At 40.9% G+C, this 18150-nt stretch overlaps 1 protein-coding gene across 2 annotated transcripts in view; it reads left to right on the forward strand.

Annotated features, from left to right (window-relative positions):
- Nucleotides 1–18150, forward strand: part of fbln2 (fibulin 2) — a 77250-nt gene that overhangs the window by 46491 nt on the left and 12609 nt on the right. For both annotated transcript variants that reach the window (XM_026169063.1, XM_026169064.1), the window contains exons 6-9: nucleotides 4831–5040; nucleotides 6727–6846; nucleotides 10692–10793; nucleotides 16570–16704. In XM_026169063.1, coding sequence (XP_026024848.1) covers nucleotides 4831–5040; nucleotides 6727–6846; nucleotides 10692–10793; nucleotides 16570–16704 — 567 coding nt within the window. The remainder of the gene's footprint in view (nucleotides 1–4830; nucleotides 5041–6726; nucleotides 6847–10691; nucleotides 10794–16569; nucleotides 16705–18150) is intronic.

Genomic DNA, 18150 nt, shown 5'->3' on the forward strand with positions numbered 1-18150 from the left:
GTATCTGTAAACCACTGCACAGTCAATTTCCACCTGGCAAAACACGTATGTTATGCACTTTGCACGTGCTAGGACTTATATTATGTATAATAAAAAACAAGCAAAGGAAGTGGCAGGTGAAACAATGTAGTAATTATGACTGAAAGTTTCAGAACCTTTGTGAACTGTTCTTTCCTGTCTCAACAAAAATATTCATGTAGTGAGGTTAGTGAGGTTAGCTATGTGCCCTTTGATCCATTCCAGTGCATGGCCTACCACATGCTCATTAAATTCAGCAGGTGCTATGTTAATTATCACAGCATGTCACATTTTTTTATAAAATAGGCTGCAAGAAGCAGCGAAAGCAAACACCCGACAGTCTTTTCAGTATGTCCAACAATTAGGTTTGAAATAACATGCCACATTGTTATTCCCACATGAATCGGGGGAGATTCTATCAGTCTAATTCATCTTTTTTTACATTTTATTCCTCTTCACGTTTGCTTTTATTTTGGGATGGTCAGTAAAGAGAAATTTGGGGAATGTCTTTGTTTCCCAGTCACAGTTCTGTGATCCAAAATACGAAGAAACAGAGATTGAGTGTAAAACTCTTTAAGAGTATTTAAAGTTACTTAAGTATGAAAAAATAAACAAATACATTCACAAACAGGAGATATTTTACATCCCGCATATTGCTCCTGTCTGTTTAAACTTTTTGTCTGTGTAGGAACTTTTTAGAACTGAACAGAGACAAGTCATTGCAGGTCAAAGAAACCAGAGACAGAAAAGGTTCATATTTGCCATCCTTTTCTCAGAAACACAGTGAGCAAGTCAGGAATGTTGCCATCAGTTCGGACATTCAGTTCAACTAAGTTCAATTCGCCTGACAATATTACAGAGAAAACAATCAAACAACCTGCTTTTGGGCAACATTTGGTGACATTGGGACGGAAAACACACTTTTAACAGGAAGAAACCTCCAGCAGAACCACACTCAGGGAGGGGAAGCCATCCCCCATGACTGGTTGGGGGTTAGAGGACTTTATGCTTTATCAAAAGGGAAATCTTGGATTCTCCTGAATCCAAACTGGGAGCTGAAAGCTTTGATATGATGCTATGAGATCTATGGTGATCTTATTAATATGGCATCACATTAATAAGATTGCTGGAAGTGCTTTCTACCAGAATCAAGAATTTAAAAAACTCTCATCTCAAAGTGACTTGAAGAAATTTGTTCATGCAGGCAGATCATACAGGTTACAATACTGTAAAGCTCAGTGTACCAGGACTATCCATGAAGCATGAGTACATGGCTGAAGGAAATTCACTGGTGTGCGCCGGCAGTATATCGCTGACTTGCTCAGTGTCTGTAACTCAAATGGACCTTTCAGGTCATCATGTGCAAATAATTTAACTGCTCCCAGAATTGGATCTAAGTGTGCTGAGGGTGCTCTTATTACTGTGGTCCTGTTCTTTGGCTCAAGCTACCCACTGACCTTAGATCAGTCACATCTATGTGTGCATTCAAAAACAGACTCACAGTCTTTTTAATCTCATAGGCTTACATTTAATAGCTTTTGTCTGTTTGCATGTTTGTTATGGGTTAGGTTTCTGTGTTTTTATCTTTCATGTTAAGCACGTTGAGTTTATGACACATACACACTCCTCACCAACTTCTCACGTATTTGTGGCTACTGGCAAAACTGCACTACAACAGCAAGCAGTCCAGATCTGAGCCATCAGTATTTTATTCTCATACAGGCCTATGTCAGATGCTCAGGGTTGATCGGTCAGGAGTCACGTTACCGTGCAGAGTAATGGGGAGCTGTGATGAATCAGGAACAGATGGCAGCTCGGGCTGTTGTCTCTCTACTTGGGCCAGCAAAGTTTTCCTCTGTCTTTGATCCAGCGGGTTGTCAAGAAGCTCAGGTTTAATGCACAAGCATTTCAGCAAACCTTTGCTTTTCATTCCATCTGCAAAAACATGACTGCTTGTTAACATTTCACTGAATATGACCTACATACCTTGTTTGCAGCTGTAGGCGCTATTAGAAGGGATTTGCATGTTTTTCATCAATGACATCAGATTCGTGATGGGTGACATAAAACTTTTTACAAAAGCAGAAGAATCATTCCATAATCATTAGTTTGCGGTTTGGAAGACCCTTTTCCGGCTTCTTAGTTTTATATATTGGGAACAGACACACGGCATGGAAATGCAGTTCATTATTTTCATGGTTGTCCTTTAATGGGAATAGTTGTTTTTTAGTACGATGGTGAGGTAAGGTTGGTCTTCTCAACGCTTTAGGCTGTTATTTCATTCACAACATAAGAGGAATTCCACATAATCCTGCCCTTTAATAGGCTCTGCTTGAACAATCCACTGCAGCTCATTTCCTTTAGCTTCCAAAAAAAGTCTGAATGATGTCATTCTGAAGTGGGAATCAATTAACCTGCTGAAAGCTTTGCAAGGTTTTAAGGTTGCAAAAACTAGTGACGTCCATTGAGTCTATCTAATAATTCTCGCAAACACCCTCACAGCAAAGATGCTTTTACTGTGTGAGTGTATTTAGAATTTTAAAAATTGCATGAGAAGCAACTGTAATTATTTCCAGGGGGGATATTTTGAGTCTTATGACTCACTGCCTTTTAATTAAAGCAGGAAACATTTAATCCTCTGAATTTAAACCCCAGGTAAATGACTGTGAGAGATATTTTTTAAAACCCACATCTGGACATATTATTGATAAATTATATTTTTGCAATGTATCTCTCCATGTCTTCTGGCTCAGGGGGTTGGGAATCGCATCTGTAACCGGAAGGTCGCCGGTTCGATCCCTGGGCTCTCTGTCCTGGTCGTTGTGTCCCTGGGCAAGACACTTTACCCTACTTGCCTACTGGTGTTGGCCAGAGGGGCCGATGGCGCGATATGGCAGCCTCGCTTCTGTCAGTCTGCCCCAGGGCAGCTGTGGCTACAACTGTAGCTGCCTCCACCAGTGTGTGAATGTGAGAGTGAATGAATAGTGGAATTGTAAAGCGCTTTGGGTGCCTTGAAAAGCGCTATATAAATCCAATCCATTATTATTATTATTCTGTTCTACAAAGGGAAAATGCATCAGTAATAACCTAAATCCCGAGCTCAACATTTATGGACATTTTTTTTCCAGTCAGCCTTTATTTAGTCCAAAATTACTTTGCTTTACAAATTTAGCCCAAAGCGGCACGTACAGCAGCCGTATTAAAGCCTTAAAATCTGATCGAGGATGCACCTGCCAAGTCATGTGACCATAAAGATTTAGCAAGATTGAACGCAGTCTTGCTTGAATATTGGATAATGGATAGTGTTGGATAATGCAGCATACAAGTTTAGCAATATACATTTATCACATCTGCATATCTACTGTTTGAGATAAAACACTTTGTTTTCAAGGTGATCTCAATCAAGTTGGGTCATTATTAAGTGTACGAGGCACAGCGCACTTTTCAGAGAGACAGTTCAGTAATCAGAGGTGTCACAAGCACAGACATTCATTAGTTAAACAGAACTACACAGACCTGTGTAAAAGTTGATGAACTGCTAACAAACAGTTTGTGTGTCTGCTGATGTTTGTTGGTCAGATAGAAAGGCTCCATGTGATCGTTGATTCGTTGATCGCAACCCTTTCCTGATGCAGGTTCTGCGAGAGGTTTTTTCCTGCTGTCCTGAGTTTTTGCTTGTGACTGTCACCCAGTTCTTGCTCAAACAGGGCTGTCTGATTGTTGGGGTTTTCTCTGAATTATTGTAGGGTCTTTAAATGAACTCAATTCTCAACTCTAATATCAATGCTTTCTAGTCGTCAGTGTTGGGGAGTAACGGAATACATGTACCAGCAGTATGTATTGAAAATACAAAATATGAGTAACTGTATTCTGTTACAGTTACAGTTTAAAAAGGTGGTATTCAGAATACAGTTACTTTGTTGAAGTAAATGGATTACACGGCGGTACTTCCCTGTTTCATATGTTAGGCTGCCCCCTCTCTATATTTGGTAATTCCACGCAGGTGGAAACCCAAACAAAACAATGTCTGTGTCTCACGGACCACGTCACTACCACTTGTGGCCCGGAGGTGGCGAGGTGGAGAAATATTTTTAAAAATTATTATTTAAAAAATGATTTAATATGAAGGCAATAGGCAGAGTGTTACAGGCATAGCCCTAAAGAATGTAGCCTTATGGGCAGTGTAGTCCGTGCTGCAGGGAGAATGGACTGCCATACCCGTTACGTTAGAGCAGCCTTTCAACGCCTCTCTCTGTCTCTCACTAGCAAAGTTGACCCAGACAACAAAGTGAAGCTAGTTTTTAGCTACGAGCCCGACACAAACCCGACGTATTAGCCAGAGGTCCCTTTACTACGGTTCGGAGCCGTGGACCTGTTTTATATAGTCTTCTATACGAGATCGCTGCAAAAAGTGCAGCCTTACCTAATGTCCACCGACTGTTACTCATTTATATTAAGATTTAAAAATCTAGTTGGTGTTGGTTGTCAAGAGCATGATCATTTATTAAGTAATCCAAAGTATTCAGAATACGTTACTCTCATTTAGTAAAGAACATTAAGCGTTCTATAAATGCAATGAGGGTTTCACAGTTGACTTTTTACATTTGTTTTCATGTAAAACTAAAACAGGAAATGTATAACTGCACTGTATAAACACACATACACACTTTGAATTTGATTGTAGGGGACGAGCAGATGTTGTTTTGTGTCTTCAAGTCAGTTTCATTAGATAAGTGTTTGGAATAAATACAGAAAATCTGGTTCCTAATCTTACACCCCCCCCCCCCCCCCCTCCTCTCCACGGACTCCCAGTATCAGACAATAAGTTCCCCAAGGAAGCCTTCTCCATCAGTTCCACAGATGAAGCTGCCAACACTGTGGAGGAGCAGGAGGATGTTGACGAGTGTGAGCTCTACCCTGGCCAGCTGTGCCAGCACACATGCACCAACATCTGGGGCTCCTATCGCTGTAGCTGCCACCAGGGCTACATCCTGCAGCTGGATGGACATTCGTGTGCACCAGGTACAGTAGCCCGTCCTTAAAATCATAATTTTAATTTCATATTTGGAGAAATCCAAGGCTTGACAAGATTGTTGTGCTGTGTTTGAAATGCTGAACAATGTGTCATATGTAGTTATATATATCTGTCATGCACAATACACAAAAACATGACATGCACTAATTGCATAGAGGCTAAAGGAACAGGGTTTCCATGTGTTTGGTAGTATAGGTACATTTAAACATCTCAGGAAGAGCTGAAAGTGACAAATGGACATAAGATTATTTCAAAAGGAGTTTCACTACCCCCATTACTCTAGGCATATGCTTTATGTTGGGGTGCTAGCAGGGTGATTGAATATGAGCTGAGAGAGAGCTCAGTGGAGCACTCAGAGAGCGCAACTCCTCTCGAAGGGCAAGGGCTCTACTAAAACTTTGATGTTTTATGAGGGAGGTTAATGACATCAGCCTGTTATGGCGTCATTATGACATCTTAGGTCATCATATTGAAAAAAAAATGATTGTACAGCTCTCTCTTGTCATGGTTTCTTTAAATATTTTTTCAAGGCTAATTTTGACCTTGGGCACTAACAGTGAAGGTCATGGTCAAATGCTTAGTCAATACAGGTACTTATTTCCCCCAAGATCAAGTATTTTGTTGCAAAGTTTGAAGAATATTCATGAAAAGCTGTGGGTAATATAAAGTTTTTACTGATTTTCATATTTGGTGTGACTTTGACCCGATTTTCATCAAAATGAAATCAGCTCGAGCTATTATTGGCATCTACCATCGCACAAGATTTTAAAATGATATCTTGAAAACTTTGGATGCTACACTGCTAACAAACAGACAAATGAATGCTTTGTGTATTTATTTTAGAAAAATGACACCGTGAGAGTGGTGTATAACAATCAGCCATGACATAAAAACCACATGCCCACTGTGTCCATGACCTGTCAGGACATGGACGCAGTGTCTCCGAGGTTCTTCAAGGACAGGTTAGGCTGTTTGGGACCACGTGAGTTTGAGAACTGGATAAGCACTGTTTTTTTGAGCTGTTCAAGTATTATTGCACAGCCATGAGCTGGTGTGGGGCTCTTGGGCTGCAACAGTGCTTAGGTGGGTGGTAGATGTAAAGTAGCATTTACATGCATGTCAGGAACCAAGGTTCCAAGCACTGGACATAATGAGTTGTGTTAATTACTTCATTTGTCACATTATTTGAAATTCTGTGGCTGTCATATTTAGTTTGACCCTGTGCTACTTCGGTTTAAAAAAACTCCACGTGTTCAGAATTCACTGACACGAGATGAGGCAGCTGCATAACAAAAAAGTATTTTACTTCCACTAAAAGCTTAAATGCAGAAATCTCAGTAAGCTAATCTATGGTTGTGCTGTGGTTAAACCAGCAGCAGATTTGATCGCCATCATATTTATGGCCCTTGGGAAAAAGATATTTAAAGAGGAGTATAACAAATCCACCCATTACGCCCTCAAATAAAAATGTTCATTTATTCATAGAACTCTCTCTGCTCCATAAAAGAGTATAATGACAAAAACACTCAGCATGGGTCAAATGATGTCTTGGAATATTGCTCGTTTTCAAATTTGCTGCATATATTAGAAACATTAAATGGTAGGAACGCAGTAGCCTCGGTTAGCTGGACCGCTACATGTTTCTCACAGTCTGTGCTGTTGTTGTTCTGCAGTGAGCTTCAAGGAGGACAATGGCCTCAGAGAAGTTGACGGTCCAGCTTTTTCCCCCACCACCACTACTACTAAAACTACTACAACCACCACCAGCTCCTTTAGCCTCAATCCATGTGCAGGTAATCTAAACACTGGACCACAAAGCAAATGACATCACTGGGACAACCTGTCTCGGAAAGCAGCTCTGATGTGCAGTGAGGTGGCTGTAAGTCAGGTGGTAGAGCAGGTCATCTACTAATCAGAAGGCTGGTGGTTCGATCCTGGGCTGCTGATACTAACTTCAAGTTGCTCTCTGATGCATTCATTGCAGTATTGAATGTATGTGAATGTTAGATAAAAAGCACTGCATAGAAAATGTGCTTGGGTGAAGAAAAGTGCTAAATAAGAATCGCTCCATTGGTAGAAACATCAACTGATCCCCAGAGAGCAGACACGATTGACCATAATCTGGAACATACATCTTGGTAACAGTGCTGTCAGGAGTTTTGTGGCGTGCAACAGTCTTTGATTAGTCTTTTGAGGAGAAGTCTAACCCCTGGGCTCAAACGTACTCGCTGTGAGTTTGGTTCAAGGGTTAGAGCAACTGTCACCTGAACTGTAGCCCATATGAGGTAGACCCTGAATCAGCTTCATCAGTCAGGTTAAAGGTTAAATGTGTGTCATATTTTTTGCTATTTGGATCCTTTTTGCCACATTTCCAATAAGATATCATAAACTGCATTATAGTTGTTGTAGTTGTGTCTAACTTCTCTAAATATTTTTCAGAAATTCTACTTTATTCTTAACTGAGACCCACAGGACAGCTATCATACATGTAGCATAATTAACTTGAGTAAGGCAGTAGTCCAGGCAGGTCACACCCATCTGTCATGTGCTAATAAAAAAAGCTTCATAGTAGCTTTTTTTCGTCTAATTCTGCAGCCGAGGGATAAAGAGTGGAAATGTGGTTGTAGGTGAGCATACGGTGTGGCTCCTCACACTGCGCACGATGAAAGGACACTTTTTTGAAGGTGATGTCCATATGTTTTCCTGATGCTTCAAACTTTTCTTGATTTCTTGTGTTAAAAGTTATTTTGTATAATATTAGATTTTCTGCATTCTGTGTAGCAGTAAAGATAGATTAAAATTATTGGGTTAGTAATCTGTCGCCTGTGTAACCTGGAGAGATGAATGCAAGCTGTTTTTATTGCATCCATACACACGACTTCCATTATTTCTGTCACGGTAATTTCAGTTGTAAGACAACATATTTTTTATTAGTGGGCATTTTTTGTGTGTTATTTGTGTTTCACAGTCAGATTAAGCTCTTATTAAACCCCCAAACAATGTAACCTCCTTTTTGGGTGTACCTAATCATTCAGCTAACTGGATAAACTGCTCCAGACATAATGAAGGAGGCCAGCAAAGATATTAAAGGCAAATGCAAAAGTTGCAATGCAATTGTCCCTTAAAATGTTGCCATATCTGGAAAAGATTTATGACAGGAGCTCAAAAACACAGCTCAAACAACTCGAGATGTAGGTCTATAAAGCAATAATGAAGTCTAATATAATATATTGGACCAATAAATGTTATAAATATACCAAAGTCAAAGAGAGAACATTTGCAGTCAACACAGCTGGTCTCTTATATTATTCATAGATTTACTTAATATATCAATATCACCAATGTCAGAATATGACACATGATTTTTGGCTCTGCTATGCTTCTCCACTGATCCCTTACTTGGCTCACATTTTCTGTTAGTCTTTGGACGCTGTGTGCTCTAAGCCATCATAAATGATGACCCAAGCAATCAGAATATATATTTTTTTCAACACCATTAAGTCCAAAGAACACACCAGACAGGTCAGGGATAAAGTTATTGAGAAATTTAAAGCAGGCTTAGGCTACAAAAAGATTTCCCAAGCCTTGAACATCCCACGGAGCACTGTTCAAGCAATCATTCAGAAATGGAAGGAGTATGGCACAACTGTAAACCTACCAAGACAAGGCCGTCCACCTAAACTCACAGGCCGAACAAGGAGAGCGCTGATCAGAAATGCAGCCAAGAGGCCCATGGTGACTCTGGACGAGCTGCAGAGATCTACAGCTCAGGTGGGGGAATCTGTCCACAGGACAACTATTAGTCGTGCACTGCACAACGTTGGCCTTTATGGAAGAGTGGCAAGAAGAAAGCCATTGTTAACAGAAAACCATAAGAAGTCCCGTTTGCAGTTTGCCACAAGCCATGTGGGGGACACAGCAAACATGTGGAAGAAGCTGCTCTGGTCAGATGAGACCAAAATGGAACTTTTTGGCCAAAATGCAAAACGCTATGTGTGGCAGAAAACTAACACTGCACATCACTCTGAACACACCATCCCCACTGTCAGATATGGTGGTGGCAGCATCATGCTCTGAGGGTGCTTCTCTTCAGCAGGGACAGGAAGCTGGTCAGAGTTGATGGGAAGATGGATGGAGCCAAATACAGGGCAATCTTGGAAGAAAACCTCTTGGAGTCTGCAAAAGACTTGAGACTGGGGCGGAGGTTCACCTTCCAGCAGGACAATGACCCTAAACATAAAGCCAGGGCAACAATGGAGTGGTTTAAAACAAAACATATCCATGTGTTAGAATGGCCCAGTCAAAGTCCAGATCTAAATACAATCGAGAATCTGTGGCGAAAACTGCTGTTCACAAACGCTGTCCATCTAATCTGACTGAGCTGGAGCTGTTTTGCAAAGAAGAATGGGCAAAGATTTCAGTCTGTAGATGTGCAAAGCTGGTAGAGACAGACCCTAAAAGACTGGCAGCTAGACCTGCAGCAAAAGCTGGTTCTACAAAGTATTGACTCAGGAGGCTGAATAATTACGCACACCCCACTTTTCAGTTATTTATTTGTAAAACATGTTTGGAATCATGTATGATTTTCGTTCCACTTCTCACGTGTGCACCACTTTGTGTTGGAATTCCAATAAAATAGATTCATGTTTGTGGCTGTCATGAGACAAAATGTGGGAAAGTTCAAATACTTTTGTGAGCCACTGTGTATATAATTCTTACATGTCAAAAACACATCCTGTAGGCTTAAAACAAAATCCAACACTAGCTCTGAACGGGTAGCCAGTGACATGGTGGATGTTAAGACGTTAAAGCTTTTTTTTAATATCCTTTATTTAAAAGTAAAAATTTTCACTGAGTTTAAAATTTATTTTCCAAGAGAGACCTCGCCAAAATGTGTCCAAACATGTGTAATATGTGGTGAGAATGAGTTATGGCTTTATGTATGGTGGGGAAATGAACAAGCCATCACTACTGCATTCACTTTCTAACTCTGTCTATAGAAGTCATACATTTCTGCTCTTACTAACACGATGTGTGTGAGCGCCTCCTGACTGCTCACAGGTAAAACATTCCAGAGTTACGACAGGTCAAAACAGGAAGAGCTGCCTCACAACATGTTTTCACTAATAAACTGATTAGTATTAGTTAATCTAAGCTTTCAGCAGCTTCATTAGCAGAATCCTAATCATGTCAGTGGGAGATGAGCACTGCAAACCCTTAAGCTCAAAAGTCCAACTTCGAGTGAAAGCCTCCACTCCTTCAAAGTGTCTCTGTTAGCTATAAGAAGATCCTGATCGATGTATAGAGCGGCCTTCGCCGCTACAGAGCTTTAGAGGGGAATGTGTTGGTTAGAGATTGTGGGGAAACAGTTCCTGGCCCATGCCTCTTTGTGACAGAGCTATTGAGCTGTTAAATAGGGAGAATTGATTCTGGTGTGTGACTGCGATGGCTCATGAGAGGCTCCTTCCAGCAGGGAGCAAATGATCAGTGTGCGGGAGGGAAGGTGGGGTCCATGGTAGCCTCGGGAGAGCAAGAGAAACAGTACAAAGATGAGAAACATGACTGCAAATGACTGCCCTGGAGGTGTAGCTGTGTGGAATGCAGAGACAACTGTAATCATGCTGCTTGTCTCTTGCAGACAACGGTGGCTGCAGTCAACAGTGTAAGGCCGTGGCAGGCCGGGCTCGCTGCTCCTGCTTCCCGGGGTTCTCACTGATGACAGATGGATGGATGTGTGAAGGTAAGGGCCGCCGTGCTTTCTTGTCACATTACCATTGGCAGTAATTGGAGTGGTTCACAAAGCTCATATGTATCCCTTAAGCTGTCTCCCTCAAGCCTGGTTACCACAAGGTAACAAGCAACCTAACAGCAACAACAAACCCAGTGAATGCATAAAGGAACAAATACATGCAGGCCGGATGACAGAGCTGCAGTGAAATGAAGTGTCTGTCCATAGGTCGGGGCACTTTTCAATTGGATTCAGTCACTCATGAAGGTCTCGTGATGCTAAACAATGCATCAGCTGATTGGGCTCCCAATGTTAGGTGGTGGAAACTGTCGCCTCAAGCATGATTCAACCATAGCCAATTACTCTGTGGGAGCAGTTGTTGCAATATCACACACTACACACAGCATCTGTGTATGTACTCAGTACCTTTCTTTCAGCATGTTTGTGTGGTAGCTCGGGACACTGGTAGGAGGCTTTAGGTGCGAAATCACTAAAATTAACAAAGTGTGTGCTGGAAGTGCTGAGTCTGTTACCAGACAGGATAACACTCAAGATGAACAAGTACTACATTAAAGGAAGTGTTTTCCCTCCTATCATTTCCTTCAGTGAGCAAAGTGAGCACTTTCTTTCCCTAAAGTGCTCCCACATGTGGACTTGTGGGTGGGCAACATTTAGTGCAGAGTGGAATGAAACAAAGCAAATACCATGACAGGTCATGATTGCGAGGGGGTGCTGAGGATTTGAAAGATATATAAGTAGACTGTGAAGTAAACTCTGGAGTACTTGCTGTTGATGCTTGGTGGGTGGGTAGGTGTGTAAAATGAACAAAAATATATTGTGCTGGAATGAAGTGCAAAATAAAGTATATGCTAGTTTTGAATTTAATGCAAGCAAAACATTTCATAAAGGGGCTGAACTTATTTTTGGAGGTTATGGTCTCCAGGCTTTGTGGGCTAAAACTGGAGGGACCACCTGATTGGTTTCAGCCCACAGTTCAAATATACATATGGTACGGGGATTGCACATTAGTGCACATGTCATGAGTTAGTTGCACATCTGTGAAGGAAACTTTAGTGCATAAATGTGTTCAGGTTTTGAAGCAACATATGCCTCCATCTTTTTCAGGGCCATAGGAAAGGACTTGCTTATTTGTGCAAGACAATGTCAAACCACCGTTTGCAACTATTAGAAGACTGCTGACATTAAAAAAGGAGGAACAGCTGAAATCTGTTATGAAGCAAAAGCACTGTTTTTAAAGAAGAGGTGATGCAACACAGAGGGTTTCATATGCTCTATCATTTTAATGGAATATAGACTTTAAATGATTTGCACATGATCCTGAGTGTTTTTGAAATGAGGGTGCATCAGACTGTGAAAGTATTAACACCTGGGATCATTTGCACTTTTCTGTAATTTGTTTAGCAAATGGAAGCACTTCCATCAGAAAACCTGCGAGTCGTCCCTTATTGAGACTGTTATATTTTAATTTGCAGGTTTACAGGGTAAATACAGCTGCTTTTCGTGATCTCGCTTTCAGCTGCATATGAATGTGAATAACTGGTAATATTTTAGCACACAGTTCTTCCCATGGAGATGTTTTTTTTTAAGAAAAGACTGTTTTTAAGAGAAGGTTTTATGCACAACTTGAATGATACATGTGGTTCAGACAAATGAACATCCCAGGGGCGTACACCCAAATGCACACACAGTTGGCTCCAGTGCATGTGGCTGACACCTTCACCCTTTTCTGAACTGGGACTAAACAAACCATTGCGGGCAGGACTGGATTTGTTTTGCATTCCTTCGAGTGTTTTGTGGAGATCGAAAGCTTACAGAGTTATTACTTGAATGATAACTATGGATGACATCCTCCACCATGTTATCATCTCTGTGGTTGCATTGCTGCCATAATCTGGACACTTACATGGTCAGGATTGTCTTTGTGGAAGATGACACTGATTGACCACGATGTCTTCTGAATCACAGTCCAATCTAGGCTAAAGTAATCTCTAATCTGACTCTAATATCATCATCCCATACAGACGTTCCTGGTGTTTCTCAAGGTTTAGGCAATATTTTAGTGTTTTTCTCAGACAATCAAGTCATTCAGTTTATGCCTGGAAAGGAATGTAAATGAAATTTACTTCAGTTTTATTTACATAGCACTGGTTTACAACCCCTGTTACCTGAAGGGGCTTTATACTGAAAGGTAAAGACCATACAATACCTCAACAAACAGATGACCCCCTATGAGAATGCACTTGAAAACAGTGGGATGGTAAAATTCCCTTTTAACAGCAAGAAACCTCTGGTGACTGGATGGGTCGAGGTGAAACTTTCTATTTTATAATTATAGAACAATTTAAGCAATGAGCTACCAGAGCCCCAAGAGTCCTGCTGACATATGTCTTTCATTTACTAGAGCAGCATTAGAAAAACTGAGGCGTACTGTTTCAGTCCTTTTTCATATATTAACATATTTCAGTAAAGACGAGTTTCACTGCTCTGACCCACTAACATCGACAACACTGAATCAAAATTATTGGCTTTATTTTCTGTCAGTGATCTTTTGGCTCATCAATTTATCATTTTCAGTGTCTGTACACAAAAACCTGGAAACTAAAGTTGCATCTGTGCAAATTGTAAAAGCCTGAAAAAAATACCCCAATAACAGGTACACACCTGAATGCATCTGTTCCACTCTGTGTGGTTTAGCTGCCTTCATTTATCCGCTGTCACAGCCGACAGTGGAATCAGGCTCGCGGCGTGCAACTTTAACCTCCACGTTTAAAACTAGTTCGGCAAATAAGCCAAGGCTGACTTCATTCACTGCAGCTTGACCTTAAAAAAATAAAAAATAAATAAATACTTCATTGTCTGCTGGGTCAAGTGTGTAGGAAAAACTGTGTGTGTGTTTTCATCTGTGGTGCCTTTCGGACATCTCCCTGTGCTCGCTCTTGATGGAATTCCTTTCAAACTGCTGTCTCCCTTGTCCATTCAACTAAGCATTTGTATTTCTCAAAAATAAGTTGTTTCCACCTTGTACTGGATCGCTTCACTGTGTAATGAGGCTGTCTCCACGGGGCAAGTCAGCAGAGGTGTAGGGACATTGAAGCATTAGGCCCGATTTCCTTTGCTTTTTCGGATTTGAATGACAAACTGGAAATAACGTTGGCCACCAGAGCGCTGTGGTGGAAGGAGACTTTCTGCACCACTGGCAATACGCAAACTTTGGAAACAGTCCTGTCTAACCCTGTGCTTGAAGGCCAGCAGCGCCCAGAGGAAGGGGTGGTCTATGAGCTCAGGAGGATTTTGCCCCTGGAAATATCCCTCCCTACAATGTTCATAACAGATGTCTCTCAGTTGAGGAAGAAATGGAGACGTTTGCAAAGATAGCTCGCAAACAAGAATTTGTCACCACTGCGCTGCTCAAGAAGGGAAAACTGTTAATTTTATTTAGACAAATGCATTTGCTGCAGCTCCACAGGGGGCTCATATAATACCATAAAGTACGCTCTGAGCTGTGAGAGGTGATGAGGTGCAGTTTTATGAGGTTAACAGAAAAAAAGCTGCAGGATGTGACAAAGCCAGGTACACGCTGAAAACTTCAGATCTGTGTTTTTACTCCTGCCTGTGGGATGGTGTTGTAAGGCACACAGTTTATTCAAATTCCCCACGGCAAAAACTTTGAAAGTCGACAAAGACTTTTCAAAAAGGGATTGCTGGCACTCAAACACACACACGGGGAGCACAGGAGAATATGTTCCCTCTTGTTCCAGATTTTTGTTTTCTCCAGCATATTTTGTACAACACCTTTTTTGTCTGGTTCCCTGTGGAATGCACCATATTTTGGGGTGATCTTCAAATGTGGATGGCTGCCACACACAAACAAACACACATACACACACACAATAATCCCAGCGTTACCCTATCAGTGCATCCAACTAATCGGCCTCGCATGTGATGCGTGATAAGGGAATGCAGCCGTTTGATAAAGACGAGCCACGACAGAGCGGCGATCCACCGTCTCAGCACAAGGCCACCGCTGTCATAAATCAACAGCGCCTGTTTACTGGCTGCTGCACAGTTTGACTGATAAAGATTTAAAGGCTCTCAACTGTTTTTTCATTTCACACAAACACGCTTAACAAGCAAAATATCATGTAGCTTTTGCCCAGACCTGTTATTTTCAGTTTGACTTCTTCAAAGTCAAATATTACAAAGGAACAAACAAAACTCAACTTGGTCATCTATTGGCCACATGCTGCAGTAGATAGACACATTTTTAAAGGTTATCTTTCACGTAAAGCTTGTTTATTCCAGGTGTTCCAGTTTGAAGACATTTAAATTATTACCTCTAAAAAGAGGTGGATGTTAACTGAACCCTGACCTTAACCTTAAACCTTTAAAGGTAGCTGATGAGCTGGTGGATGTTAACCCTGTGAGGTCATGAGTGGTGATAACCTCAGCTGTAGCCCTAAAGGCTGGAGAAAGGACAAACAGCCTTTTTTGGGGGGGGAATTGAAATTTTCATCTTGCGTGTTAGTTACACAAATAATTTTCTTTGTTTTTTGCCCAAACTTGGGAGAACAATTTAAAAAGAAGAAACATTACATATGTAGATTGCACAGCATTAGAATGAGTGCCATCCAGTGATAACTGGGAATTTAGGGGATTAAGAGACCGATAGATTAATAAAGTTCGTATAATGAGGTTGTCTGGGGTGGTGGGAGGATAAAATTAAATTATAGGATAATAATGTGTTAGATTTATGACATACCTACCTACACTGCACCGTGATGGCCACCTCCCTACAAAAGTAACAGCAGGAATACAGCTGAGTTAATAGATTATTGGTTCATTTAGGTTTATAAAGTTTATAAAGATTGCTATTTTTTGCAGTTAGTGTCTGCCTAGCACACATGGATATCACCAAATGCTCCATTTCCTTCCCTGAGATGCTGAGCTAGGCGTTTACTGCAGCTGCCTTCATTTTCTGCTTGGTTGTGGGTCTCTTTGCATTAAATTTTTTCTTAAGTACCTGAAAAGCATGCTCTGTTGGGTTGAGAAAAGATGAATGACTTGGCCACTGATTAATATCCAGATTATTTGCCCTGAAAACAATCTTGCTTTTGCAGAACGCTTTGGCTCATTATCCATTTGGACTGTGAAGGAATTTGCAATTAATTTAGCAACATTTGGCTGAATCTGAGCACAGTACACCTGTACACCGAAAAATTCAGCTTACTACTTCTATCATCATCATAATCAAGAAACACCAGACCCACGCCATAACATTGCCTTCACCATGTTTGACAGATGATGTGGTATTCTTCAAGCTAAGGCCTGTTTCTCTCCGTCTACATACTTTTCTCTTCCAATTATTCTGGTAGAAGAGCCTCTGTTTGTTGTTTTTGAAGTATTAATGAGCTCAGCTGTACATTTCACTGCAACTCTTGGTTTTTAGCTGGAGCACTGAATGACTTTCATGCCTGAGGCTTCCCAGCTAGATGGTTTTCATGTAAGCAAAAGCAAAAATTTGTAATTTCCTGTTCTGCCACAAATTCTTACGCATAAGAGAGACTTTTCATTTGAAGTTTTGCTGCTGTCCATCTGTTGCCAACTCACTGAGCTCGATCTCTGTGACGCTCGGAGAGCCTGAGCACGGGGGCAAAATTATGCACGGGACCCGTCCATCAGCAAGCTCACCTCCACATCATATTCTTGCACCCCCTGTTATCTTCCCTCCCTCTGTCTCACACACAGTCACCGTTGTCTTTTTCTGCAGATGTGGATGAGTGCGTGACTGGTGCCCACAGTTGCAAGCCCAGCCAGCGCTGTGTGAACACAGTGGGTTCATTTGTGTGCGAGCTGCAGGTCACTTGTCCTGCTGGTTACCAGCTGCGGAACAGTCTTTGCGAGGGTGAGTTCATTGATCCTGATGTGTTTCATTAAACCAATTTACCCAGCAGTCATTTCCAGAGCCTCTGAAATAGCTGGTGGAAATTATGTCTTCTTCAATATAATATGCAGGATTTTTTTTTATTTTCAGGATGATTTGGTTTTGTAAAAACAAAAGCAAGGACAGTGATATAAAAGCAAAATCACCTGACCCAGCTGTCTTAACTAATTATAGACCAATCTCAATCTTCTTTTTATGAATGAGTAATTCAAGATCATCTGCAGAGGAATTGGTTTGTTTGAAGAGTTTCACAGTTCAGAATTCATCATAGTGCAGAAACAGCACCAGTGAAGGCTACAAATGCTCTTCTTATGGTCTCTGATCACTTTGTATGTGATAACTATATTTTACTACAGAGATACGACCTCTCTGTATTAAAGGTATTAAAGGTACGGCACTGCAGTCTGTTTAATAGACTCCAATTTGTTCATGTAAATGGGGAGTCTTCCTCTCACGCTAAGGTTAATCACGGAATTCCACAGGGTTCAATGTTGAGAGCAATATTTACATTATACATGCTTCCCTTAGGCAGTATTATTGGAAGGCATACATTTTCAGTGCCATTCAGATGACCTCTAATTTCCTGCTTCTAAATTCAGATAAAACTGAGATTGTTGTACTCAGCCACGCAATCAGGTGCCATCTTAAAGACCTCATAGTATCATATCACACCAATGCAGCACGTTGCTCTCAGACAGCTGGTTTACTTGTGGTTCCTGGGGTATTTTAAAAGTAGAATAGGCAGGGCCTGCAGCTTTCGGACCCCTCTTCTGTAGAATTAGTTCCTAGCTTGCATTTGGGAGTCAGACAAGATTAAGTTTACAGTAAAACTTTCCTTTGGAATAAAGTCTACAATTAGAGCTGGCTCCGATGATCCGGAACCAGCCCTTAGTTCTGCTGCAATAGGCCCAGGCTGCTGAGGGCTTGATGCATCTCATTTCTTTTCACTTAGCAGCTACACATCAAGAATACAGCAAGTGCTGTAGCCATTTACAGCACGAACAACAAAAAGCAAGGGAGTTTTACTAAAGAAAATACTTTGTTTAAACTAGCATTGGTGAGCCATATTTCTTATAGTTTAATGTAGTTATTGTGAAGCTGTAGAAATTTCAGCATCAATGTCATATATTTAATAAAGGCTTGTGTACAGAGGCTGACAAAAACTGGGAGTCAGCTTCATTTAAACATTAAATTATGAGACACTAAAAATAAAAATTAGACAAAGAGAAAGTTACAGGAATCTAATTACAGATGTGAAGAAAATAATTTAAAATCTTTTGACATTTTGAATATTAACGATACTCCATTTAAACATTTCATCGAACACATATTGATGTGTGTCAAGGTATAGCTGCTGTCTTCTTATTGTGAGATTTCCTCTGGTGTAATTCCACATCTTGGCACTTA

The sequence above is a fragment of the Astatotilapia calliptera genome, chromosome 5 (assembly GCF_900246225.1).
Source record: "Astatotilapia calliptera chromosome 5, fAstCal1.2, whole genome shotgun sequence".
NCBI lineage: Eukaryota > Metazoa > Chordata > Actinopteri > Cichliformes > Cichlidae > Astatotilapia > Astatotilapia calliptera.